The sequence below is a fragment of the Lacerta agilis genome, chromosome 8 (genome assembly GCF_009819535.1).
Source record: "Lacerta agilis isolate rLacAgi1 chromosome 8, rLacAgi1.pri, whole genome shotgun sequence".
NCBI classification, from domain to species: Eukaryota; Metazoa; Chordata; class Lepidosauria; order Squamata; family Lacertidae; genus Lacerta; species Lacerta agilis.
The window spans coordinates 25,744,730-25,772,300 of NC_046319.1; the positions used below are offsets into that span (position 1 = coordinate 25,744,730).

A 27,571-nucleotide genomic window follows, 5' to 3' on the forward strand; every position below is an offset into this window, starting at 1 on the left:
CAGAGGCCATAGCATTCCCACCTTCCCTATATTTCCTGCATTTCTAAGCGGCTCCTTAAGACGTGGTTACAATGGACTTAACCATTTGGTTGGAGACTAAGATGATTGTTGCCTCACATAGTCCCATTCAGAAGTAATGCACATTTAAATGCAGAGCCCACATCCAAAAAGCAATCACAGAAAGCACCACACATTCTGACTGCTTAATCCAAGCCTACCCTGCTCCAAGACTTGGTTTCAACAAAAAAGGCATTTGGGCATAAACTGAATATTCTACTTACACCACTCCGAGCTGGCAGTGATACATAGCAACTTCTTGACTGCAAAAACGTAATAATTGGCAGAAGATACAGAAGTGGATCTTTTTCAGGAGAGATAATAACTGAATCACATCCGCGAGCTATTGGTGGCCACGAATAAGACTGTACATGATTAGGTCCTGAGAAGTGATTCCTTAGAAGTTCCTACGGGGGGGGGGGATGCATCAACTGTATTTATGTATTTGCTTAAAACAGAAGAGTCAGTCTTAAGGAGATGATCAAATCAAGCTATACTACGCACACAGCCACAGCTTTCCTGTTAACAAGGGAGCAATGTGAGTTGCTTCCTACAGAATCTCCGTGTATGCACAGGGGACCCACTACAGGTGTATACTGATTCACTGGATGACAGCCTACATATTTCTGTACAGCATGTGGTTCAAACAGTCTGGGTTATTGAATATTCTGTATATGAGAAATCAATATAGCATTAAGGGATAGCAGGGGTTGGAGCAGCACCAGCTATGATCAGGACCAAGTTTTCAGCAGACACAGTTATAACTATTTATAGTCTCGGAAAACAATTCCCTGCCAAGCTAACAAACAAATTCCAAAACAAACAAACAAACAAAAATCCTTCCAGTAGCACCTTAGAGACCAACGAAGTTTGTTCTTGGTATGAGCTTTCGTGTGCATGCACACTTCTTCAGATACACACGAAAGCTCATGCCAAGAACAAACTTAGTTGGTCTCTAAGGTGCTACTGGAAGGATTTTTTAAATTATTTATTTTGTTTTGACTATGGCAGACCAACATGGCTACCTACCTGTAACTGAAACAAATTCCACTGAAACAAGTGGCACCTGAGTGCAAACAAGCACACAGTTGTAGCCTTAATTACCAATTAAACCTTTTTGAGTTGCTCATCAGATCTACTGCTAACAAATGGGTAAAAAGCCATAAACAATGCAATTTCTGGGTATGGGCTGCATCATATTTAAAATGCATTACTTCCACCAGCATAAGATGTATTAAAGCGGGGCGGGCAGAGTATCAACAGCTAGCTTGTTCTGCTTTGCAAAGCTTCATGTTTGTTGTTCAGAGATAGTAAGTTGCCATACCTAAGGGATTAGGACATATTATTACAATGTGTCACTTTGAACCATTTCATCCTCATGGTCATCCCGTCAGGCTGCTTAGTGCAAGGTGCTTGCCCATAGCTTCATGGTAAAGCAGCAATTTGAAACTCACAGGACAATCCTACAGGACAATCCCTACTCAAAAGCAAGTCCCATCATGTTCAATGGGACTTTCTTGCAATTAAGTGTGTAGGATTGCTGCCTTGGTCTTCCGGGCCATCTTCCAAAATTGACATTCAGCCTTGTGGTGAATTACTGGGATTCTATTATGCTGAAGATGGCAATAGAAACAAGTGCTATTTTTAGAGCATGCTCAACTTCAAAAAATAATTTTGAGCTTTCCGTATTAGAGAAATTTAATCAAATACACAACCCCTGCTTTTATATATCATATAGTGAATATTACCTTTTTCAGAGTTGGAAACAGTGGCGCTGTTTCAAGAGATGAACACGGTTCCATTTTTTTATTAAGGACAGCAGGACGGAATGCACTGGTATTAATTTGCAGCTTCTAAAATTAAAGGTAACAATCACAAGTCTGCAACAGACAGGATACATGATGATTTGCATTAAAATGTTCTACCTCACTGCAAATGTTTCCATATTTTTGTTTCTTTAGGAAAAAGCACAAAACAATTTATGTCTTTTATGGGATCACTAACATTTCATGAATACCAGTGCTACAATTAGGACTCTGAAATATATTCAACTTTCAACTATCAAATTCTAAGATAACCCCAAATTGCTTCCTATTTTCAAATAGTCCTCCTGTTCCAATCCAGAAAGCACATTATTAGTTGACAGTTTGAGATCCTCCAGAAATTTGTGAAATAGGTGTGTGTGTGTGTGTGTAGCAATTTCTGAAGTGGTAGGTACACCATGTATCGATTCAAAAAACTAAACAAACCAAAATTCTAAAAACTCATTTATATATTCAAATGGCACTAACAATCCAAAAGTGTTTATGATCTGCCAAAAGCAATAGTTAATTGAAATACCTTGGTCTCATCTTGTCCATCAACAGCTTTCAAAGGATTTAAAAATTGTAGAAGCCTGAAAATATAAAAGTTCCCCCTTTTTAAAAAAAGTTTGTCACCACATGACAACTTAAAATCCTTTATTTATTACACTTTTATTCAACCCTTCTCCCAAAGAGCTCAGGATGGCATATATAGTTATTATTATTTTTATTCTCATAGCAACCCTGTGAGCTGAACATAGCATGCTGGATTAGGACAATGGCCCATTTAGTCCAGTATCCTGTTCTCACAGTCGCCAACCAAATGCCTGTGTGAAATCAAGGAACCAAACGTGAGCACAAGAGCACTCTCCTCTCCTGTTATTTCCAGCAACTGGTATTTGGAAGCATTACTGCCTCCAACTGAGGACACAGAGCAAAGGCATCATGGCTGGCTGAGAGGTGATGACCTTGGCCAATCAGTCAGGAAGCTTCATGGCTGAGCAAGGATTTGCATCTGGGCCGCGCCAATCTATGTTTAGCATAAGGAACAGACCACTAGGCTAGTATCAAATAATAATGCTTGCTTTGAATTGATAAACTAAGTATCTTGAACAAATATCTGTTTAGCAATTTAAAACATCCATCAGATGCCAAGTCAGTTTCACCCAAAACATTTACTGCAGTTTGCACCTTATATAAAAGATCCCCACAGCAGACACTCTATCTGCTGATTGCCTCAGTGCTTAGTTACATCAGCTCTATGGGAGGGTCAGGGCTGCTAGTAAGCACAAATTTTGACTGACTACTACCACCAGCAAAAATATGAGGAATTGTATTCAACCAAGTTGTACTCAGATCAGACTCACTGAAATTAATTAGTAAAACTAACTTCAGTCCTTGTCTTTCAGTGATAGAATTTAGTTAGGAGACAACCCAGTTAAATCCGGCTCTAAGTAATAAGCCATATACAAGAGTGAAAGTTATAAACATTGCAGACATTGTAGGAGATGCACTTTGCTTCTTCTTGCCTGATCTATTAATGTAACAAAATATTCATGTTTCAACTCAGCATCTGATGAAGGAGGTTGCTGCCTATGAGAGCTTATGCCATTCTATAATAAAACACTTTTAAAAACTCAGGTAGCATTTCCATTTATGTAGTATTTGTATAACTTCAAAAGGAAGATAAAAGAAAACTTACTTCACACCAATATTTTTCTCATAAAGATCTTTCTCCAGTTCTTGTGTTTTAGTAGTTTCCTTACATAAGGTGCTAAAATGAAACACACAAGCATTTGATAAAACTTTACTCATGCCTGTAAAAATACTGGCTGTATGTGGAATATATGTTATTGGGGATTTTGTGTGTGTGGGATGGGGGCAGCGCACACCGGGGGTGGCGGCGTGTGGTCCTTACATGACAGCCTTTGTGCCAACTGACAATGTCCCTAACCCACGTGTAACTTGAAATGCCTCCTGCTCACACACAGGACTGTGTGGATCCCAGCCACAGTGGGAATGATGAAAAGCACAAAAAAGCAAGATATACTGGAAGTGAACTAATTATCAACCAGTAATATATTACTTATGACAACTGAATAAATAATTTAATAATGACTTTAGTATACAAAAACATGATAAACTTGAATAAGATAATTATCCTATCTGCACAAATATGCCAGTAGAAGACATGCCATCTTCCCGTGCAGGAAAGTGAACAAATGAGTCAAACTAACTACATTTAAACAGATTAATTGTGCTCTAAAACTGCCAATCAGCAAGTTTATTTTTATTTTACATATAGGTTCAGCCCCTTGCCTATGTAAGGGAATAGGAATACTGTAGAAGATTTAGAGGTGAAAACAAACCTGTCTGTTTGTATATCCGGCTGCAAGGAAACAGTTATGCCTTGTTTTAAAGGAGGAACTGGCACCATTACAGCCTAAGTAAGCAGACAAAAACATCCCAGAGTTATGTTAGTTATGACCTAGGAAACAGGGCACCTCCGTGCTTCTGGCTGGAGCTACTTCACTACAGGACTAGAATGGAGACTAAGGCACATTGCACTGCTTTGGAACATAGTAAAATGCAGCCTTTCTCACCCACAATACAAAACACATCTACAAGCAATTGTATCAAGCTACTCTTCCATCCCTCTATTGCAGCATCAGTAGCAATATCTCAAAGCCATGTAGTTCAGCTGGCTCAGTTGTGAAGTTGATTTGCAACTAACCTTCACCATCCTATCTATACACACACAATTTGTCAAAGAAGAAAGCACTGAATACTTGGTGTGAATGCTCCTCCTTGGATTAGTGTTTGAAGGACTCAAGGCAACCATGGGTTAAGCCCCCCCCCAGACAGACAGGTCATATGACCAAGAATACTTAAAATGTATTCCTTCAGCTCCACCCACTTTTCTAAGCCTCTGATTTGTTGGTCGCCTGTTATGAATGAAGTGACTAAGAACAGAGTAGCAAGACTAGGGCTGGGATCACACAAAGCACTAAGTCATGATTAATGTAAAGCCAAGGTTTATAAATCAACAACAAACCATGGCTTGTAAGTATGGTTTGTCCACAGTTCAGGACAATGACATGAGAAGAATGAGGGCCTTAACTCTTTGCCCCCGACTGCCCCCAGCCTAATTACAATCAGACACCTCCCCAAGAGAGAAAACAAATCTGGAAGCATTTGGGAAGTGGTGGGGCACATTGAAAGGTGAACCACTTACCAACAGTCATGTCACAAGCACTAAGAGGGGCTGACAGCAGTAACGCATATAGGTGAATCTGTACACACACTCTTCAAGCAATGTTCTAAGCACTGCAGTGAGCTAATTCCAACTTTTCCCAAGTATTACTTGAATAGTAAACAACATATTTAATTTTAATTAAATAATAAATAACTCATGTTTGCTGCCCTTTTCAGGCAAGCCACTTTTCTCTGCCCAATCATAATACTGGGTCTTAGATTATCTTAAGGTTTTTACAAATCTTCGATTTCAGTCCCTTGTGAAAAATGCTACAACCACTCACAGACTCTGTTTCTTCACTGGCTAAATCAGTTTCCTGCAAATTATTGCAAGTTGTTTTTTTAACGTCATCAGAAGCAGAAGCACCTAAAAGAAATAAAATGTAGTATGTTCCATTATTCGCTTAAAGTGTAATAATGTGAATTTGAGACATTATCACATCAAGCTTGAGTTTTCTCCTCTATGTAAGTTTCTTTTACTTAGTATTTTATTGGTTTTGTTAAAAAGTGCAAACATAACGAAAGAAACCAAATAATCAAAAATATAAACCATAAAGTGTCACAGCCTGGAAGGACAAATGTACAAAGATACAGTGCAGCTCCAAAAAAATAGTATTCTCCACCTGTAACATTCCATCATTATTGAGGAAAACGGTTCTCTGAAGTCTTAGATGTGCCAGACATTTCCATACACTCGTGACACATATAAGAAATAAAACTATGACATACATTAACAAATAAAAACAAATCATTTGAGCAGTTCCTTTAGCTATTTTTGTTTATGAGATATTTTTTCAAGAAGGGCAGTATGCCAAACCCTGGAGTACTAGCAATCCAAATTATTAAGATGGAAGATCTTCCAGATTTGGGAATTTATGTAAGTTCTGCGCTTTTCAAATTTCATTTGTTTCCATACACAGTTTCAAAAGGTAGAAGGATGGAGTAACTGTTTGTGTGGTTACCAAAGAGATCTCAACAAACACTTTTTCAAAAATTCAGCCGCCTTTGAGCAGTCACCTGGTAGCCTTAAGTGAACATTAATCACACTGAAGCTTTCATTGGTTGAGGAGTATGATTAGGTTTCCTCTCTTTTAGGTTCTTTTGCCAGTAACAGTCTGTTGAGCACAGCAGGATGGTGCTGCTTACAACTTCAGGGTCATTGCCAGTTACTGAGGGACAGGGGCAAGCTGAGGTTGGCGGCACATAGCAGCATCTGACTGGCTCTGCTGCAACACCTGCGCTGACTGCCATGCCGTGCTGCCCCTACTCTGGTAAATGACAGCAGTTCCAGTACTGAGAAGCCAGGTGAACAGCAAAGCCCCACGCCATGGATCCGTACTATGCCAATATGTATGCAGTGCAGACAAGTGGGGTAGGAGCTGTAGAGGAAAAGCAGCAAGGAGAGGAACAGCTGAGCAACCTTGCCACTATCCTCCAACCTGTCTGTTCATTTGAGAAGCAGATCTGTCATACTCACATGTTTCAAAAGCCTTCGTTTCCTTGGCTTGCAACAACATTGGCCACAGAACAAGTGCAGGATTGATCTCCTCTGAAAGAGGCTCAAGGCTTAATGGCGTTTCTCTTTTCTGGTCTTCCACAGCACTAATTGTTGTACTGTTCAGTGCCTCATAGACAGCAAACTTTTTGGCAACAAGATCGTCATTCACACATATCTATGAAGAAAACAGATTTCATGCATGTGAAGGTTTAGCATAAAGGGGACACATTTTTACTAATGGCAGAGATAAACATTACTAACATAATTTGGGAGTTACCTGAAATAGTTTTATAAGGCAGCTACTATCACCTGGTAGCTAGGTGATACTATCACCTAGTGCACGAACAATCTCCCCATCAGTTGTGGCATGAGGGCAAACCTTGCAATTCTATTAAGCCAGAAGGGAGCAGCCTTTTTCACCCAAAGACTGGATCAAGAACTGACCCACCTACTGCAGGTCTGCCTCTAGACTACCTGCCAATGTTTGTAGGGTTTTTGCCTGTGTCCTAGCATGCTTGCTTCCATGCACTTTGGACCCTTGGAGGCTTCTGTAGGAGCCTCTTCTATCAAAAAAGCAAGTCATCACCCTATACAACCCCTGCTATCATTTTAAAGGTTCTACTTTTTAAAACAAATACAAAAGAGGTGCATATAAGAAGAGAAGCTGAGTGGCAGAATGTTATTCCCCATTAGTAGAGAGGGACAGATGCTGCCACTCACCCTGGCAAACTGGATGTCTGTTTTAAAATAGTATACATGAACAGAATTGTAAAGGTGACTGGCTTACCTTTTCTTCCTTTATTGTGACATAGAGATCAACATCAAAACTGTCTTCTTCAACAGCACATAACTTGGCCTCCACCATGGTGGTTGCTAGAAATAGAAACAAATGGAGCATTAATTAGGTCTTCTAATTTCTACATTTCCCCACAGTAGGTCTTTCTTGATTAAGCCAAATGGATGAAATATCAGAGGGAAGGCTACAACAACTGATTTTCTACATTCTTGCCAAAGAATCAAAAGGTATAAGCAGCCCCTTGATTGGAGTAAGGTAATGCAATAAGCTCCAACTACCACACAATTGCGCTCATTTCACACGCTAGCAAGGTTATGCTTAAAATTCTACAAGGCAGGCTTAAGCAGTATGTGGACCGAGAACTCCCAGAAGTGCAAGCTGGATTTCGAAGGGGCAGAGGAACAAGAGACCAAATTGCAAACATGCGTTGGATTATGGAGAAAGCTAGAGAGTTCCAGAAAAGCATCTACTTCTGCTTCATTGACTACGCAAAAGCATTTGACTGTGTCGACCACAGCAAACTATGGCAAGTTCTTAAATAAATGGGAGTGCCTGATCACCTCATCTGTCTCCTGAGAAATCTATGTGGGACAAGAAGCTATAGTTAGAACTGGATATGGAATAACTGATTGGTTCAAAATTGGGAAAGGAGTGCGACAAGGCTTTATATTGTCTCCCTGCTTATTTAACTTATATGCAGAATTCATCATGCGAAAGGCTGGACTGGATGAATCCCAAGCCGGAATTAAGATTGCTGGAAGAAATATCAACAACCTCTTGAGAGTCCCATGGACTGCAAGAAGATCAAACCTATCCATTCTGAAGGAAATCAGCCCTGAGTGCTCACTGGAAGGACAGATCCTGAAGCTGAGGCTCCAATACTTTGGCCACCTCATGAGAAGAGAAGACTCCCTGGAAAAGACCCTGATGTTGGGAAAGATAGAAGGCACAAGGAGAAGGAGACGACAGAGGATGAGATGGTTGGACAGTGTTCTCGAAGCTACCAACATGAGTCTGACCAAACTGCAGGAGGCAGTGGAAGACAGGAGTGCCTGGCGTGCTCTGGTCCATGGGGTCACGAAGAGTCGGACACAACTAAATGACTAAACAACAACAACAATGCAATAAGCAAACATTTTGGGAAGCCTTTAACAGACAGTTAACCTGTTAGAAATGAATCTCAAAATATTTGATCAGTTTTACTCCAGTGAAGCTAGAAATAGATACATTTTATTTCTGTAAATATGTAAGTCAAGTTGCTAGACATTTGCAGGCAAGATAACAATTTAAAATCCTATGATGTTTGTGTAATTACAATGTGGTTGAATTCCACAAAAGTTTATTACCATTCAGCATTAAAGGATTTCCCTGTTGTGACATCAGAATAATGACAGGGGGGTTATGACAATTCTGCCTGGCCAGTGGGCTTTGAACCTGTTCAACAATTAATTTGTGAACTGTTAAGTTTCAGCAGGTAGGTATCATTTTTATTAAGTTTTTTATACAGGTTGGATGGCCATCTGTCACGGATGCTTTAGCTGAGATTCCTGCATTGCAGGGGGTTGAATGAGATGACCCTTGGGTCCCTTCCAACTCTACAATTCTATGAATTACCTATAATGCCGCTTTTCTGTTATTCTGATTTGTACCAAACATTAAGCACACTACGGTAATATTCTTTACTTCAGACACAGTTATCGAAGGAAGACATTGAAAACTGCCTTACACTGTACTGAGTCAATCTGTTGGCTCATCCAACTCCGTCTCCAGTGACTGGTATACTGGTGGCTCTCCAGGGTTTCAGATAGGCATTTCCCTTTGCCTTGCCCGGAGATATTAGAAACTGAACATGGAACCACCTGCAGATAGCTGTTCTGCAACTCAGCTATAGTCTCCAAACCCAGCCTCTTCATGGAATTTTTTTTTAAAACTCAACATTTTAACAGATTAACCCATACATTTGGAATTGTATAAATATGCTATTCCTTATGTTTTCTTACCATTCAGGAGATTTTGGAAGTAGTGGATAGCTGCTATATCCCAGCGGTTAGCAGGGCTACAAAAAAGCACACAACTACTTTACTGTGGCACTATTATAAGCATATAAAGACATATTATACATTTATGAAGTACTCTTTCACTTCAAAATGTTTCTCAGAGAATGAAACAAACTGGAAATATATGAAGTCTGCCTCAGTGACATTTATACCAAGAAATATGGTGCCCTAGTAAATATAAAATGGGAAAATTTCACAGGCTCTCCTTGTAGCTACATAGAATATCACCCAAATTACAAATCCTAATACTTGTCCTACGGAAACCCAAAATAATGTAAAACGCTTTTACATAATACCTTGCAAAATGTACTTACACTATCGCGGCACTGTTGTTAAAGTAGTCGACACGCAGTGTGACCGGTTTTGTACCATACAGTCTAAATTTCATTGCTCTGTAGGGTAATCTCATAAATGATTCCAAGGCAACACAAATCCTGAAAACAGAAATTTCAGAAAGACAAACCCTTTAACATAAATTAATACTTTATAAGCCAGGGGTAGCTAATGTGGTGCCCTCTGGATGTTCAGAACTACAATTTCTACCAGCCAGAGCCAGCATGGTCAATGGTCAGGAATAATGCAACTTGTATTCCAAAACGTCACAAGGGCACTACAATGGCCACTCCTATTATAAACAAAGCACAAATTGTAAATAACACAGTATTGCTTGTCATCCTTGATAGGCCGACAATGTAGTCTGTCTGCTGTTATGCTGTTACAGTAAGCCGGGGGCTACCTTCCAGGGATTGCACCTAAAGCCAAAATCGCATATAGTCAAAACCCATTGGGTTCAATGGGAAGTAGGATTGCCAAAGTCATTTTTCCTGGAACTCCGTCCCTTTTTATTTTGTCATGTGCTTAAAGCTGAATGCGTACAAGTTAAATGTGTGTAAGTTGTGGGCTGTGTGAACTGAATGTGAATAAAGATTAAGATAAACTTGCCCCGGACCAGCCAGCAAGTTATAGGTTAAGATTAAATTTGAATGTAGGAGTTTACAACTCCATACACTTTGGTCTATCAGAAGGATCACACAAACTCAGTGGGCATGTGTGATAGAACATGACGCTAAGCTTCTGATCATACCTTCCAGGTTCCAGAGGGCTTGCTAGTCCCAGGTTGCAGAATTCTCATTATGTGTAACCTTTGCCCTTAGTATAATTAAAACATACCGGTCTGTTTTCACAGGGACACTCCTGGCGTAATCCACAAGGAAACACTCAGCAAGGAAATAATCTGTACATGATATGATTGCTTTAACAACAGCTCTGCACCAGGATTTCATTTCCTGACAATAAACAGCACAAACCTGAAAAAGAAACATCCATTCTCATTTGACACAAACACTACATGAGATTAGCTGACAATTGATGCAATATAAGGCAAACCAATAGGGAAAACTACATGTACTAGTAATGTGCTATATATTTCATGCTTTATATTTCATACAGTGCCCAAAAGGTGGCAGAAATATGACAATTTATCTAGAAAAACTCCCAAAAGTAACTAAACCCAAATATAAAATGTACTATATAATATTATAAGCAGAGGCTGGAAGATCATTTTAGCTGAGTCCTACATTGCTGTTAGTCATCCAGTCCTTTCACAAAAGGTTGTATCCAACAAGGTTCACTCATAATAGAACTACTGAAATTAATGAACCAAAGTAAGTCATGTTCTTGACCTTCAATGGGTCTCCTCTGAGTAGGACTAGCATTGAAAGTAGACCTAATATCCCAACACTAGCCTCCCTTTCCCCCTCTTCAATTTCAAATTCAATAAAGCAAATAAAGTACATAAAATTACCTGGCCCTCTTCCAATACAGATGGCTTGATATCATCCACATTTCTGTGGAATTTATTATAGAACAGATTCATTTCAGATTGAAGTTCTTTATACTCCATTTCGTTTTTTACAATACTTCCACCTCCTTTTATGTAGCCCCAAAAGCACCATGGATTTTCAATCTAATGAATAAGTAAGCCATAGTTAGAGTCCTATGAAAACACTGCAAGGTTTATGCTCAGAAATGAACATCCCTATGCTAAAACTTGTCAAAAAGCCACAATACCTTCAATATAAACACTTCAAACATTTTCTTTCTTCAATGACTTTTTCAATCACATCAAAGAGATTCACACGCTTTATCTATACCTCTGAAAAACACAACAAAGGAATAAGCATTTAAACTGCTTTTACATTATGACATTCCTTTAAAAGTAACTTTCAATCTGAGAAAACCAGGCCACAGTCCAGGTGCTTTTCTTCCTTTTAAAAATGCAGTGGCCCAATAACTAATATAGCTCCAACTCCCCTAGAAGTTGAGCCTAGGTGTGTAATCAGTCGAACAGACAGACAGACAGACAGACAGACAAACAAACAAACAAACAAACAAACAGAAAGGGCAGTATAGGCTTCTCTTTGCCAGCTTTCTCTGGAGCAAGGAATACAGGCAGCTTAATCTACTTTATACAGTTATTATAAGCATAAAACCTGTTGAAGATCACCCCGGTCCACTGCCTTGCTTTCCCTGAAGAAAGAGAAAGGTAGCAAAAATATACACTACTGCTTTAATGATATTGATGGCCTGCCTACTTACTAAGCAAAGTTCTCAAGGTGCCCAATGTTTAAAATAAAATTAGACAATAGTAAAGTAGTTACTAGGATGGGGCAAAGGCGTATTTGAGATTTCCAGCAGTCCTTAGATGTTCTGAATGCAACAAGGAAATGTAATGAACAGGTACTGAAGATTTTGTTTGATGGACAAACAGTCTGAGCTGGTAAAAGACAGCTTCTTTACGACTTAAGGCAATATTCTTCAACTGTGTCTAATTTGGGACCCACCTTCAGCCCAAACATGCATCTGGGCCCCCCACTCTATAGAGGCAACCCCCTTTTACGCAGGGGTTACGTAACATTACACATCTGTGAAATCACATATATTTGAAAAACTATCAAAAAAGCCTGCTAACACCCCAATGAGCACTTCCTAATATTGTTTATTATAGAGGGATAACATGAAGCAGACTAGTTGATAAATTAAACCTTTTTTTTAACAGCAAACCATCATAAACAATAAAAAGGGCAGTAGGACTGGAAACTGCTCGTAGAACATATGGCTATTTTAGGTGACAGTCCTCAAAATAAATCACTGAATGTAAATTTCACTGACATTAGAACAGCCTGGGTACAGGATGCCCATTCAGACCACCACAGTTCTTTTGGGGTGGGGTAGAAATAACGGCATTTTTGTTTGTTATTGCAAGTTGCTTTCAGTCACATTTGTGAAGGAAGCAACTAGTAACAATTTGCAATCAGGGGAATAAGGCAGGTCCTTCAAAAAAAGAAAAAGCACCCCTCAGGTGTAAAAAGCCAGGCTAAATAATAATGAAGCGCAGCGGCGGCAGGCAGTTAGGCTAAATCAGTGATGGCCAAACTTGGCCCTCCAGCTGTTTTGGGACTACTGTACATTACAATTCCCATCATCCCTACCACTGGTCTTGTTAGCTAGGGATGATGGGAGTTGTAGTCCCAAAACAGCTGGGGGGCCAAGTTTGGCCATCGCTGTGCTAAATAATAATAAAGGCGGGGGAAGTCAGGCAAAATTAGGGTGTCAAGGAAGGGGAGGAGGAGGAAGGTGGCTACCTGCGATGTTTGTAAACTGATCACGTGGCCTAGCTACCTGTAGCCGTATATTAAAATATGCCTAACCGCCACCAGACGCGGGGGCGGAGGGAGAAAGCTACCCACACTTCTGAGGAAGAGGAGTCCGCTCAACTCCGCGGCTGCTTTATCACCGCTCGCACCTCACCGCGCCCTCAAATGCAAACCTCGGGCCCCGCTCCTCAACTCACCTCGTTTCCCCCCGCCCCTTCTCCGTCCTCCGTCTCTTCCTCACGCAGTTTTCCTTTCCGCGTGCTCCAGAACTGAGGCGGCTGTTTAACTGCCAACGGCGCCGCGCGCATGCGCAGTGCCGCTCCCAGCTTCTCAGCGGCTGGGTACCTGTGAGCGACGGTCGGCCAATTTTGTTTTTGTCGCGGTTTTAAAAAGCAAAAAACAAAAACACATTTTTTGTGTGAACAAGCAACATATAAATTGTTTATTTGGTTTTCAGGCCAAAGTTTTACAATCACATATCCAACATAATAACAAGATTCTAAAGAATCTCCTGGACTTCCCTCCTCCCCTTTGTGGGTTCTATTGTTAATCATTTCCTCCTAAATCTTTTATGATAATCCAAATCTTTTACATCTCCATTATGTCCAAAATTCACCATTAAACTATAAGTGTTATTCCAGTCGTACTAAGTTTTAACTGTTTACAATGATTTTTAAGATAAATTATAAATTTTCCTCATTCCTTATGAATTTTTTTGGTCTTCCTGATTTCTGATTCTTCCATTCATTTTTGCCAATTCAGCATAATCCATCAACTTAATCTGCCATTCTTCTCCGGTAGGGCCTTTTATCTTCTTTCCATCTCAACAATTAACATTTTTAAAACAAACTGATCAAGCAGAGAAATGGTGCGTGTGTATGTCTGTGTGTACACGAACACCACATTTTTGTCCAATTGGTGGTGGGTTTTTTTTTTTTTTTAAAAAAACCTGTTAATACTATAATTCAAGGGGAAAACGAATGTTTGTGTATGTTTATTTATATACAGACATCCACATGCACACACTATCCACTCACATTAACAGTATTTAAAAGGGATTCCATCCCTCTTATAATGAAGTTGTTTGGTAACAAACAACTTCATTTATTAGAGGGATGGAATCGACCATCCCTGCTAACATACTCTGCATCCTTATCAGGTACGCTTCCCAGAATTCTTCGCAGGAAATAATCGCTGGTAAAAGTGCTTTAAATGTATGGTACTGTACTAATGTGGCCATGTGTAAAACACCTTCTTTGAGTTATTCTCCATCATGCATAGCTGTTAACTTTTCCCTTTTTTTAAGGGAAATTCCCTTATTCCGAATAGGATTCCTCGCAAGAAAAGGGAAAAGTTGACAACTATGAATCAGGCATGTCCGCTTTTGCTCAGCCTGCACAACCTCCAGGCTGCACGGTGGAGAAACAAAATATACTTTAAGGTTTTGCCTCCCTCCTGCCTCCCCACTTGGAGCCTGTTAAGAGAGGTATAAGCGAGGGAACAACTTGCACTGCCACCAAATAAATGTAATCCTCTTCAATAATACATTTAAGGTGCACTTAGTGCACATCTAAATCACGTGACTCCCCCACAAAAATTTTTGGGGAGAGATGTAGTTTGCTAACAGCGTTGAGCTGTTTAGAGACCCCTGTCCCCCCACACAGCAGCTTTCTGCCTTTCTTGGGGGGGCAAGCCTTAAGTTCCAAGGAGTTGATCTGACCATGGGTGTAGCCAAGGGCAGCAGAGGTGCAACTGCCTCCCTAAATCAATCAAAATTAATACAAATCTGAAGTTCTGCCCCCCCAACAAAAATCCTGGCTACGCCCATGGATCTGACTATACACAAATATGATTTTATGTACTACAGTATTTCTGAAATGTAACTCCCATGCATGTCGTCAGTCAGCTGTATAGAGATCTGAGAGCTTGGTTTTTTTTTAGAAGACATTCTGGGAGCAAAAGCCAGCTGGACACAGACTGATATTATTTGTGATAACTAGTCTTGACAACAGATGTGAAATAGTTAAACCAAACCTGATATACTATAATAGCATTCTAAGAGATACTGCATAGTCAGAGGGTTCAGTTAAGCCTAATGAATATTTCTGTGTGATTGGCAAATAGTTTCTCTAAAAAACAAAACAAAACTATATATACAGTGATGCCTTGGAACATTAAATATAGATGATTCAATAAATCTGCTGTGCACATTCTAAAACCTTTTGTACAACAGAGACAAAGCAAGGCAATTTGTGCAAAACTGCTTTGGTTGCAGTTTGTTATCTTTTGCTTACCTATTCCAACACCCAAAACGTAAAACTAAAGAGAGAGACATTTCTCTTGTTCTGTGTTACTTCCTCCCCTTACGTTACATCAAGTCTCAGTTTCTTAATTCCATCTGGAAGATGGGTTGGAGGAAACCCAAGTACCATTGTAACCAGCACACACGGAGGGCACTTTTTCAGTAGTTTTCTATTCATTCCTCAAACTAGTTAGGAGCCAGACACAGCTCAAAAGCTCCAGTTTGGACACACGTGAAATGTAATAGGAGGGCTTTAATTTCAACTTTTAACTTTATGTTTTTTAAAATAAGAAAGCTCCTGATACACACAAACTATTAATAGGGCCTCTTCTTAATTTTAAAGAAAACAAGATGTGTAAGGGCTCCGTGTATCTTAGCAATGATGAAACCAGCCAAAGCAATGTTGCTAAAAATAAATATTTATTTTAAAAACAAATTCCAAGAATAAATTACAATTTGGCATTTTAAATGCTAATTTAAATGCACATCAGTTGACATTCTGAAATATAAAAACTGAAAACCCAACCATACAATGGAATTAATTCTATTGCTGTTAGACAGCACTAGCAAATTTGTGTGTCTAGAAAAGTGCCTTCCAAAAGCAGAGCTTCTGAATATTTTAAAAATAATCATTATTGTTTGAATTTACAGAACTTATGCTCATGTAAAGCTGCAATCCTAAACTGCCATTTTGAATCCCAGCTAATTAGGGAGCTTCACTTCTGAGTAAACATCCGTAGTGTCTCCACATTTTAATGAGAAAAGCAGAATAGTTCAAGATACTGAATTATATTGATAAAGGACCAGTTTATCCCAATACTGACAAATGGCCTTTGGTAGCCATGGGTAACTATTGCTCCACTGCCTCTTCAGTGCCTTAAATCCATAAATGTGTAGATTAAGGTCAAGTTCTTAGCAGACAGATGTCCACCCCAGAATTGGCACATTTGCACAAAATTTTAGCCAGGGAAATAATTACTGTGGTACACAAACGAAAGCCTAAATCATTCACACAAGGCTTGAGGTATGTAGATAAAGTGGCACAAGAATGTATTAATCCCAGCTACGTTTGAAATACATGTTGCTTAGCAAGATGTGAAGCTCCCAGGGCAGCTTATTCAGGAACTGCCATTGCGTTGGTAGGTATAAAAATATGTAAACTATTTTTAAAATATTATAATTTACTATTGCAATCTGAATTATTTCCCCTTTTAAAGTCCATTGTTATTGGATTGATGTGTTTATATTTGGGTTGGATATTCACATAGATATTCACATTCTTATGGTCTTGTGTCACTATCCGGTGAAGTCTACTGGTGCCTTTCATTAGATCTTCAATCTTTTTATCTGTCATCAACATTGGTTTTCTTTCTCCTGTAAAATCGGGATCTTCTGGATATAGCTCATCACCTAAAAAATGTAATGTACAACTTAATTTTTATGTAATATTCAGTATTTCAGTGAACTTCATTTTAGGTACTTCTAGAGATTTTTAGCTATTTTGCTGTTGGATGGCTTGATAAGATTCAAAACTGGTTTTGTGGCAGTATTTTTCATAAAGGTTCTCTTGACATACAAGAATGCAAGTAAACAAGTATTCCAGTGAACTGATAAAGTGGGTCTTGTTCTGTCTGTGCCAAGGAATATATTATGAACAATGAATTTATAAGGAAAGAAGAGCTTTAAGGCCCAGCCTGCACATACAAATATGCTCAGTTCAGATATAATACTATACTGAGAGTTACAATTACTAGGATAAGTAGCCTTGGGCTATTCTATCCTCTCTATGGATGAAGAAAAGAAATTTAGTGCTTCTGGCCATGGTTTTGAAGAAAACACTTTCCTATTATGTCCCAAAATGTGAAATTATGTTAGTTCAAATAAACCAAAATCCTGGTTTGCCTGAATTGCAGTTAGAATAGAGCAGTTGCACAGTTCTGCATGACTAAGAAGTATATGCAATAAGGAACTCTAAAAGAGTATCTGCAGAACACAGAACACAGGTTTACATGCATGGTCACAACACCGCTGAACCAAAACCATAAAATTGACAAGGTTACTTGTTTTAGGGTTTGCCAGCTATAAACTGGAGATGAATAATATACATTTATATTCCCCAGTAAAACAAAGAGGCAGTTCTGGTTTCTCCTGATACTCCCCCCATCCAGTCTTTTTGTTTACCTGCTTATCTTGTTGGCATGATCTACAGGTAAAATACACATGAGGCATCCACTTTACTGAAGCTAAGCATCTCTGGATCTGATTAGTGCCTATATCAGGGGTCGGCAACGTTTTTTGAGGCCGGTCTGGTCCACTCCCCGCCAGACCTCTTGGTGGGCTGGAGCGTGCGTGACAGCATGTACGCTCAAGCTATTTCCGGCGCTCTTCCGACTCGGAAGTCAGTCCCCACGGCGAGAAAAAAAATGGTGCCGCAAAAAAGCACAGAATCCCCATGCCGATCCACGGATCGGCTGTGGGCTGGTTTCAGGAAGCTCATGCGCCGGAACTGGCCCATGGGTCTTAGGTTGCCGACCTCTGGCCTAGATAGAAGACTGCCTGGGAACTCTGTCTACAGTGCCATGAGTTCCACCATGGAAGAAAGGCCAGATATAAGTATTAAAAATCTGCAGCTCAACTATTATAGCTGTGGGAAGAAGCAGGGTTCAAGGTTGAATTGCCTCCTTTTTTTCTTTTTTGCCTGCTTTGCTGAGTAATGAACAGTTGTAGCATTAGTCTGGATTTCAACCTGTCAAACCCGTAACTGAGTTTTCTTGCTTTTTAAAAGGCTATTAACAAGGCAAAATATAAAAAGAAAATGAATGCCTATGTCAGTAGCAGACCTCCCACAGAGATCAAGGTCAGTACAGTGTTGATACTAAATGAAAGGAGCCACACTAGTTTCACAACTGTGGCAGATAAATATTTACTGCTGGAATCCTAAACTCACTCACTGAGAAGCCCTACTGAACTTAGTCAGGGTTACTTCTTAAATGACATGCAAAGGATTGCACAGTAAGGCTGCTACCCTATGCTCACTTATTTGGAAGTAAACCCTAGAAAAGATGCATAGAATTGCACAGAAATATTTATAATATAATTCAAGAAGCAAGCATTAAGCCTAATAATAGACAAGATCCACAGATTATACACTAGTGGCTAATACCAGACAATTCAGAATAGACATCCCTTATTGGGAAACTGTAAATAAATCAATTATTCTTCAAAACACCATCCTAATAATATGCACTGGAATTTGAAAGTACTTGTTTTTCCCAAAGAATGAAAATAAACTTATCATTGTTAAAATAACTAATAAAAATGCCATTTTCATCTACCTGGTAAAATCTGCATATGGCCATCTGAAGCAATCATCAGAACAGGCATCCAACGCTCACATCCTTCTAAGGCTCGTTCAGAGGCAAACCTATGCAGATCATGAAGTGATGTGAAATTGCAGAGTCTGCAGAATTCATAAAATTGAGGTGGTGCTATTGAGATGTCTTGGGACTTAAAGAGTTCAACAGCTTCCGAGGGCGTTGACCACTGAAAAAGAATGAAGGATAAGCTGATCTCCATGGTTTGTGAATTTCCATTGAAAGGAATATTCTGAATCACCTGAATCGTTTCTGCACTAAAATATAATTTTGCAACAATTCTAAATGATCAAATAAATGTGATGTCTGTGCCTTCAGGTCTATGGGAAAGCAAACGAGAGGTCAGAAGATATTTAAGGGCAGAGTTTTTACAAAAGGCTGCACTATGGATTCTCCAGCTTGATCTCATCTTTCTCCCCAAAAGCTCAAGGCGGCAGTCTCCTCACTCCATTACAGTACTATCCTCACACCAATCTTATGAGGTTGGTCAGGCCAAAAGCCAAACAAAACATATTTTTGTGCTTCTTTAAAAAATGCTTAAAACCGGTTGCTTCTATTATGAAAAAATTAAAGCCAGGAGGACCAAAATTGAAATTTTCTCCTGATCCAGATCAAGGCTCCTTGATTGTTTCTTGCTAAAAAGTATTCCTTCTTTATCTGCTATTTGCCCCAAACATGCAAGGACTGGCCCAAGGTCACCTAGTAAGCTTCAGGGCTGAGCAAGGACTTGAACCTGGCATCTTGCCAGTCCTACACGGGACACACCAGAAGGGTGTAGTCTCTCTCTCTCTCTCTTTTTTTGAGCATATAAACTTTATTTAAACTTCCCTAATTACAGATTCAGATCTTACAGATAGTACATAACACAACATGACACAACGTAACATAACATATCCTAACATAACATAACATAACGAAACGTAACTTAACATAGCATAACATAATGTAACGTAACGTAACATGGCATGACATGGCATAGAAGGGTGTAGTCTCAAGCGACGTGTGGCCAAGGTCATTCTCTGTAACTTGTTGCCAGTCTCTGGGCTCAGACTATGAACATGTTCATCGCTGTTTGACTGAGCATAAATCCCATTGTGCTACGCAGGCCTTGCATTCTGGTAAGCATGCTGTGACTTGCAGTCTAAGGAAGAAGATGTCTATTTTATGTGAGCTGAGAGAAGGGAATGCTGATGCCAGGGAGCCGGCAGGGTGCTATTTAGAGAGCAGGATTGGGAAGATCTGGGTTCAAGCTTCCCACCTGCTATGAAGCTTGCTGAGTGATCTTGGGCTAGTCGCAAGAAGAAGAGTTCGGCTGGATCAGGCCAGAGGCTTATCTGACCCCAAGAGGCCAACCAGATGCCAATGAAAAAGCCCCAAGAAGCAGGACATGACCACAACAGCCCTTTGCTTCCTGACACCTGATATCCAGAGGCAAACTGCCACCCTCATGGCTAGTGGCCACTGACTAGTAAGCATCCCTTAGTCAACCTGCCTAATGTAAGAGGAGCCGTGCTGGGCAAAGGGGGCCCATCCAGAGTCCAGCCTCCAGTTCTCACAGCAGCTGGGGAGATGCCCCTAATGGGAAGCCCCAAAGCAGGACCTGAGCACAAGAGCACTCTCCGCTCCTGTGGCTTCCAGCAACTAGCCTTCAATTTACTGGCACTCTCCTAGCTAGTTGCCACTGGTTAGTAACCATCTCCTAGCCTAGCAGACCTCAAAGGGTTGTTGTGAGGATAAAATGGGCAGTGGGGATAAAGGGAATCCTGTTCAGCATCTTGACATCTGTGGCGGAGCGACATCATAAATCTAATAAATAAGTAAATGTTTCCCTCGTGTAGATGCAAAGCCTCCAGCCTGAAGACAGCATGCTTTCTCCCCCACACTAATAATAATAATAATAATAATAATAATAATAATAATAATAATCACCTCATGTTGGAAGCAAACGGACAGCATACTTTCCCCCACCCCGTGCTAATAATAATAAAATCACCTCGTTGGAAGCAAATGGACACCATACTTCCCCCCCACCCCGTGCTAATTAATAATAATAATAATAATAATAATAGCAGCCTGGTGTCAGAAGCAGGCATGTGAGGACAGCACATCTTTTCTCCCCACTGGGCTAATACTAATAATAATATAACAATAATAATAGTAGTAGTAGTAATAATAAAAATGATAATTCTTCTCATGTCTGAATTGAGCATGTGAAGATGGCGCACCTTGCCCCGCCCCCCACCAGGCTAATAATAATAAATAACAACTATAGTACTAGTCAGGACTTTCCCCCCAGCCACAGGAACTCAGTTCTGGCACCTCTCAGGTGGGCGCCTTCGCCATTATAAGAGAACAAGGGAAGGCGTCCGTGATGAGTTCCAGCACCTCTTTTTCTAGAAAAATAGCATTGGTAGTACAGTAGCAGTAGTAGTAATAATAGTAATAATAACGATGACAAAAATCGCCTCATGTCTGAAGCGAGCGTGTGAGGAGCGCGCCTTTTCTCCCGCTCCCCCGGCGGCGGGACCCTCGGCTCTGCCAGCCCCGCAGGCGGCGGTGGCGCCGCTTCGTCCCTGCCCTGCTCACCTGGCAGGCCGTCACCTCCCTGTCGTCGTGCGAGGCGACCGGCGGAGCCTGCCCGAGGCAGCAGAGGTAGAAGGCGGTGTCGTAGCGGCGGCCGCCTCGCCCCGCACGGCCCACGGGGGTCAGCCAGTTGCTCCACTCGCGCAGCGCCCAGATGTTGGGCACGCAGCTCAGATGCCGGCACAGCTGCAAGAAGCTGCTGGGCTGCCGCTGCACCCGCAGCCGCCAATCAGCCAGTTCCGAGGACGGCGGGAGGCGCTCGGCTGGCAGCAGGCGGGCCGGGTCCGCGCTGGCAGCGGCGGCGGCGGCGGCATCAGCCACCGGGCCGGGCAGTACCAAGAGGACTCCGGCTTCTTCGAAGGCCTCGCGGATGGCGCAGAGGCGGAAGGCCACGTCTCCCGGCAGCGGCGAGCCCAGCTCCGGGCGCTCGGCGGCGAAGAGCGGTGCCCTCGGGCACTCACCCCGCACCGAGCCCAGCCCGCAGCGCGGCCCGCCTGGCAGCAGCTGCAGCCAGTCGGACGAAAAGTCGGCCGCGTCCGCCACGCCGCCCGGGAAGACGTGAGCACTGGGCAGGAAGGCGCTGCGCGGGCTCCGCCGCAGGAGGAGCAGCTCGTAGTCGAAGACGCCCGCTGCCGCCGTGGGCCGAGGGGGAGACGCGCACGGCCCACCTGCCGCTAGCAGCAGCGTCGCCGCCTCCCGCCAGTGCCGCAACCGCCAGCCCATGTTGCGCGCCTCGGCCTCCGGGGCTGGCGGGAAGGGTGAGTCCGGTGACCTCACATTCCCGCCTCTCCCGCCTCCTCAGGGCGGGCCTGTTGCCGCCGCCACCCTGCGGCCTCGCCTTTTGAGGCGCGGTGTCTTCTCAGGGCTCCCAGGCAGGCGTTTGGAAAGGGAACGGCGCCCCCCGGCAGCAGCGTCTCGCTTTTGAAATGATTATTAGTATTGTTTAAACTATTAGTGTTGTTATTTTAACAGCCCTCGACTGTTAAACGATCTTCGGCCTTCTTAATGTGTTGGTGTGTGGTATTTTCATTATAATTATTATGTCCCGCATTTTGTGTTTCTATGCAGTAACCCCCATGATCCTCGGATGAAGAGAGGTATATAAAAATGTAATAAATAAACAAATATTTCGCTCAACAGGTATGCGGCCACATTAAGGAAGGTGGAAGTCCAAGAACAACAAAGGAAGGAGAGAGCGGAAAAAAGAGATAGTGTGAGCATGGTAAGTATACCAGATAAGTGAAAGCAAATGTACACAAGGTTCACAATGACAGGCCGGGACAACGAAAACAAATGAGTGTAAAAGATAAGCCGACACCGCCCCCCAATTTTTAATTATTTATTTATAAAAATATTTATACATCACTACGTTATTGCAAATATATCAAAGCTGCTTGCAGCAATAAAATTTAAAACCGCATAATAAAACCCACAGAGAGTTAAAATACAGGTGTCAGTTAACCATTGTGAAATGCATTAGCAAAAAGGAAGCAGCCGAGTCAGAAGTAAACTGTGGCTTACGCTCTGTGTGTGTTTGAGATTGCAGTCTGAATTTCAACTGAAGGGACTTGGGATCTAATCTGTATTCATCTGCCCACAATCAGTATAACCTATCTCACAGGGTGGGTGTAAGGATACAGTGGTGGAGTGTATGTAACTGTCTTGAGAACTTTAGGGGAAAGGTAAATTCCTTTAAAAGTATATATACAGACACACAAACACACAGTGGTACCTTGGGTTACATACGCTTCAGGTTACACACTCCGCTAACCCAGAAATAACGCTTCAGGTTAAGAACTTTGCTTCAGGATAAGAACAGAAATAGTGCTCTGGCGGCGGCACAGCAGCAGTGGGAGGTCCTATTAGCTAAAGTGGTGCTTCAGGTTAAGAACAGTTTCAGGTTAAGAACGGACCTCCGGAACGAATTAAGTACATTACCAGAGGTACCACTGTATATACTGTATATATATACACACACACACACACACACATATGTATATATATACACGTATATATATAGTAGAGCTAGTGAGGTAATTATAGAGGACTTGGGATATCTTGGTTCAAATATCTGGTAAATCATGAAGTTCATTAGGTGACCCTAAGCTGGAGTCCTCAAACAAAGGCTCGCGGGCCGTATCCGGCCCGCACAAGCCAATTATCCAACCCCCGCCGCCCGCTCTTACTGGCACGATGCGGCTGCTCATCTCCGGGTCGGCGCAGCACCAGAAATAGCTTGTGCGTATGCGCAAGCGTCATTTCAGGCGTACTTCTGGCATGGCGTAGCGTTGGAAACAGCTTTTGCGCATGCGCAAGGGTCATTTCCAGCACACTTCTGGGTCACGGAGGCCCATGCGCACATGCACAGGCTATTTCCAGTGCTGCGCTGTGCCAGAAGTGCGCCGGAAATGATGCTTGCGCATGCGGACAAGCTATTTCCGGTGCTGTGCCGCACCGCAAAAAGCGAGTGCGCGCGCATATGGGCGCGGGCTCCCCTGCCCTCCGGCCCGCTGCGTGATCGGTGCTGGAGTAACCGGCCCAAGGCCAGGTAAGTTTGGTGACCCCTGCCCTAAGCAAATCACTTTTTGTTAGCTAAACTACAGCCATAAGACTGACTTTACATCCTTGGTAGAAGGGTGGGCTAAAAATAATAGGCAGCTCAAATATTCTTATTTCCAAATTGTGTTTGTAGGAGGGGCGGTCTCCAGCATTAAACTGAAACGCACCCTGTAGAAACTCAGATTCGTTTCCAGTTGTCTGAAAAATCCCACTCGGTCCTTCTGCAGCCAATGATTTATTGTATATTGTTTTACAAAACATTGTGGGACTCACTTCTGACAAACCTTACTCCAAATGGAGTCTTGTTGATAGAATAAAACACACTTACATTTTCTTTCTGAGATGTATACGCACATGAGGGATATATAATATCTAAACATTTTATTCTAAGAATAAATAAATAAGAAGAAAGAAAGAAAGATTTCTTTCAGAATGTGAAACAGTAGAGATGAAATAAGGTGTTTGGGTCTATAATGTACAACTACCGGTACCAAGGTAAGGTCTGCAAATCCACAGTGATGAGTAAATGGTAGCTTGGCAGAACTGACCCAATATCTTGGTTCCTGAGGCAAAAGACAAGAGGATGCTCCACCCTCATCCCATGTACAGAAGCTTACTTCAGTACTAATGATGGGACAGCATCCTCTGCTACCACACCTGATGGCAGCAGGCTAACTTATGCAAGGTATACCACATGGCACATGCTACACTGTCTTCCAGTAGCTCTCTGCCGCTTGTTCACTGCTCCTCCTGACTTGTGTTTACTCTCTTCTCAAGTACTGCAATGCAGCAGAGGAGGCATCAGCACGTGTCACGTAATCAGAGCACTGCATGCACACATATAATGACTCTTGGAAAGTGCAGACTTATCTGCTTCCTTGCTTGGCAAGTGACCTTTCCATAGTGCTGTCTATAGTCCACTGGGAGGGTGACTCAGTAGCCTGGTTCACACATGTTGCTAAACCATAGTTTATTCAAACTGTGAACCATGTTGATCAGTTTTACTATGATTTGTTTACTGCCAACAAACCAAAATCTTAAGCCATGGGTTGTTGTTTACTTATGAGCCTTGGTTTGGTTTAACACTTGTTTGGAGTTACATGGGTATACATCCATATACTCCCAATTAGCTAAGTACTGTTTTTCAAAAGCCAAGCCATGCACCCCCTACTTTTGAAATTTTTTATATCTCAGTGGTTTTTGTTATAATGTGAATGGTACCATGGACCCCCGGGTGGGTTATGCAGACCTCTGGGGTCCACGGCCCACCAGTTGGGAACCACTGTTCTCGGGAATCCTGGGAATCTACAGACAAGCTGTCCAAAAGACAATTTATACAAAAAGTATAGGCAGCATGTGGTGTGCCTGTAGCGATTGAGGCTCAACCTGCTTCCTGAAGTGCACACACTTCCCATTATTCTAAACATACGTTTGCATATTTATACATTATTAATATCATATCTACATTTTGATGCTGCTGTAAGAGCTTTGAAATTTTACCATCCAATCTATGGGTAGGCAAACTAAGTTCCAGGGACTGGATCTGGCCCAATCGCCTTCTAAATCTGGCCCATGGACGGTCCGGGAATCAGCGTGTTTTTACATGTACAGAAGCTTACTTCAGTACTAATGATGGGACAGCATCCTCTGCTACCACACCTGATGGCAGCAGGCTAACTTATGCAAGGTATACCAAACTTTACCTCAAAAATTAAAATATCTGCAAATATGTAAGTCATTTATAATATTAGGTTATATCTAATGCGCCTTTGGATGGGACTGTAACAGTCTGGGAGAGGGGGCTAATAATGAGATTGCGGCCAGTGGATGTGACATCCTCTGTAGCAACTAGCAAAGAGCAACTGGGGGGAGTGATCTTAGATGAGGAAAGAGTGAGATCATGACCGCACAGTGATCACCATGGCCAAGGAGAAATCAAGTCTCCATGTGTCAAAATCCAAAAGATTATCTTTCCACTTCCCTAGAATCTCTATTATTCTGAAAGTAGTGGCCTTCCTAGGAGATGCAGTCAGTAGCTTCTCCATGATTGGTGTTCTTTAATTTGTCTTTCAAGGAAGCAGAATACCAAAATTGCACCTCCACACTTTATTATAGTACTTCCCTCCCCTTCCATGTGAAATAGTTCAGAGAAATGGAGAATGCATTTGCTATGTTTTGTAAGTAGTGGGGGCTAATGGACCAACTTTTTTTCTTTTTTACTGTTGAGTTGGAGCATGCCAGTTTGTACAGAGTGTAAACTCTGAAACCCCTCTCAGTGCTTACTAATTCATGTTCATAAATATCTGAGATAATGCCTTTTCTCATACCAACCTGCCTATGCATTAGGATCATCAGAAAAGGCTCACTTGGTGGTCCCTGCATTAAATGAAGTGTGTTTGTGTGGAGGCCCATGGAAGGGCCCTTTCAATGGTGATTCTGCATCAGTTGAACGACCTCTTGACTGAGTATGTTTCTCCAACCTTATGTTCTTTTACATGCCATGTAGAAACTCACGTTTTTTCAGACTTTTGGAAGCTGATGGATTAAGACACTTTTATGATGTGGTTAATTGTGTAACTTAGGATCATTACTTCAATGTTTCTGTTTCTTGTGTTTTTAGATTACTGTACCTTATTGTTGTAAATCACTGTGTGATTTTTTTGGGGGGAATTGTGGTATAGAAATGCTTGAGAAATAAAAAAAGAATGCTGAAAAACTGTAAACTGCTCTTGCCGCCTACCAAACTGCTTGGCTGCAAGTTCATTTTGGTGCTAGCTTGGCAGAGTAGCATAGGTCAGCCAGCTGGCTGATTATGTTTAGGGAGGAAACTGGGACGAAACACCAGCATAACTATAATCAGACACACACGCAAGACTGGACATCTGCTCACTCGTTCTCTTATACGCTATACAAACTGTTTATCATTAATTTTTTCTTAATATTTCTCATCATTTCCTGGCTGCAGTACTCTTTAGTAAGGTTCAGTGAACTCAGTAGAGCTGACCTATGAATAGTCAAGTATAACATTGCCCTGTTTAAAAATGATAGATATGGGGCTGTATCCAATGTTCTCTGTCCGCCCTTTCACTTTTTTGGAATGTTAATGTTATACAGCAGAAGAATCCAGTTTGCAACAGTTGTACTAGAGGAAACTCATTGCACAATTCGTTACGAGCAACCTGCTTCTGCATTTTGTTGTGCAACAATACAAAACGTTGCCAGTGGAACCAGTACTTCCAGTACTAAGGGACTTTAACTTAGCACCACATTGGATACAACCCACAATGTAGAGAATTATTTGGTATTTCTTTATTGCAATATTATTATTGCTATTTTTCTTTCATTCATGAAGTGCCTGAAATGTTCTAGGTTCTGTGCATAAATTACAAAGAAGACAGTCCTTATCCATAGGCCTGTAGTCCAATAGACACGACAAGGGAAAAACAAGCAAATTCAGGTACCAATTCTTAAAGGTTACAAAGTTATGTAATTATTTTTCTGGTAACCGCCTGACTATGGGCTATACCCAGCTAGGTTTTATGCAGAGTAGACCCATTGAAATTTGTCATGTATTAATCGGGTCTACTCTTGGTATAACTAGCATTAGATATAACCTAATATTATAAATGACT

General features: G+C 41.5%; 2 protein-coding genes across 2 annotated transcripts in view; both read right to left on the bottom strand.

Moving 5' to 3' along the window:
• TDRD12 (tudor domain containing 12) overlaps positions 1 to 11,656 on the bottom strand; it is a 35,593-nt gene extending 23,937 nt beyond the window's left edge. The window contains exons 1-14 of the mRNA XM_033157106.1: positions 11,536 to 11,656; positions 11,270 to 11,431; positions 10,636 to 10,772; positions 9,780 to 9,899; positions 9,409 to 9,464; positions 7,400 to 7,485; positions 6,592 to 6,787; positions 5,353 to 5,481; positions 4,594 to 4,607; positions 4,229 to 4,302; positions 3,562 to 3,633; positions 2,398 to 2,452; positions 1,806 to 1,910; positions 282 to 464 (exon numbers count right to left, since the gene is read on the bottom strand). Of these exons, the coding sequence (XP_033012997.1) occupies positions 282 to 464; positions 1,806 to 1,910; positions 2,398 to 2,452; positions 3,562 to 3,633; positions 4,229 to 4,302; positions 4,594 to 4,607; positions 5,353 to 5,481; positions 6,592 to 6,787; positions 7,400 to 7,485; positions 9,409 to 9,464; positions 9,780 to 9,899; positions 10,636 to 10,772; positions 11,270 to 11,431; positions 11,536 to 11,559 (1,413 nt within the window). The 5' untranslated portion in view covers positions 11,560 to 11,656. The remainder of the gene's footprint in view (positions 1 to 281; positions 465 to 1,805; positions 1,911 to 2,397; positions 2,453 to 3,561; positions 3,634 to 4,228; positions 4,303 to 4,593; positions 4,608 to 5,352; positions 5,482 to 6,591; positions 6,788 to 7,399; positions 7,486 to 9,408; positions 9,465 to 9,779; positions 9,900 to 10,635; positions 10,773 to 11,269; positions 11,432 to 11,535) is intronic.
• Positions 11,657 to 16,452: 4,796 nt separating this feature from the next.
• LOC117050796 (nucleoside diphosphate-linked moiety X motif 19-like) lies at positions 16,453 to 22,121 on the bottom strand. Its single transcript, XM_033156645.1, has 3 exons — positions 21,384 to 22,121; positions 18,759 to 18,966; positions 16,453 to 16,833 (listed from the first exon to the last, which is right to left on the bottom strand). The coding sequence occupies exons 1-3, from the start codon at positions 22,101 to 22,103 to the stop codon at positions 16,598 to 16,600; spliced, it is 1,164 nt and encodes a 387-aa protein (XP_033012536.1). The 5' UTR covers positions 22,104 to 22,121; the 3' UTR covers positions 16,453 to 16,597.
• Between the last annotated feature and the right edge of the window lie 5,450 nt (positions 22,122 to 27,571).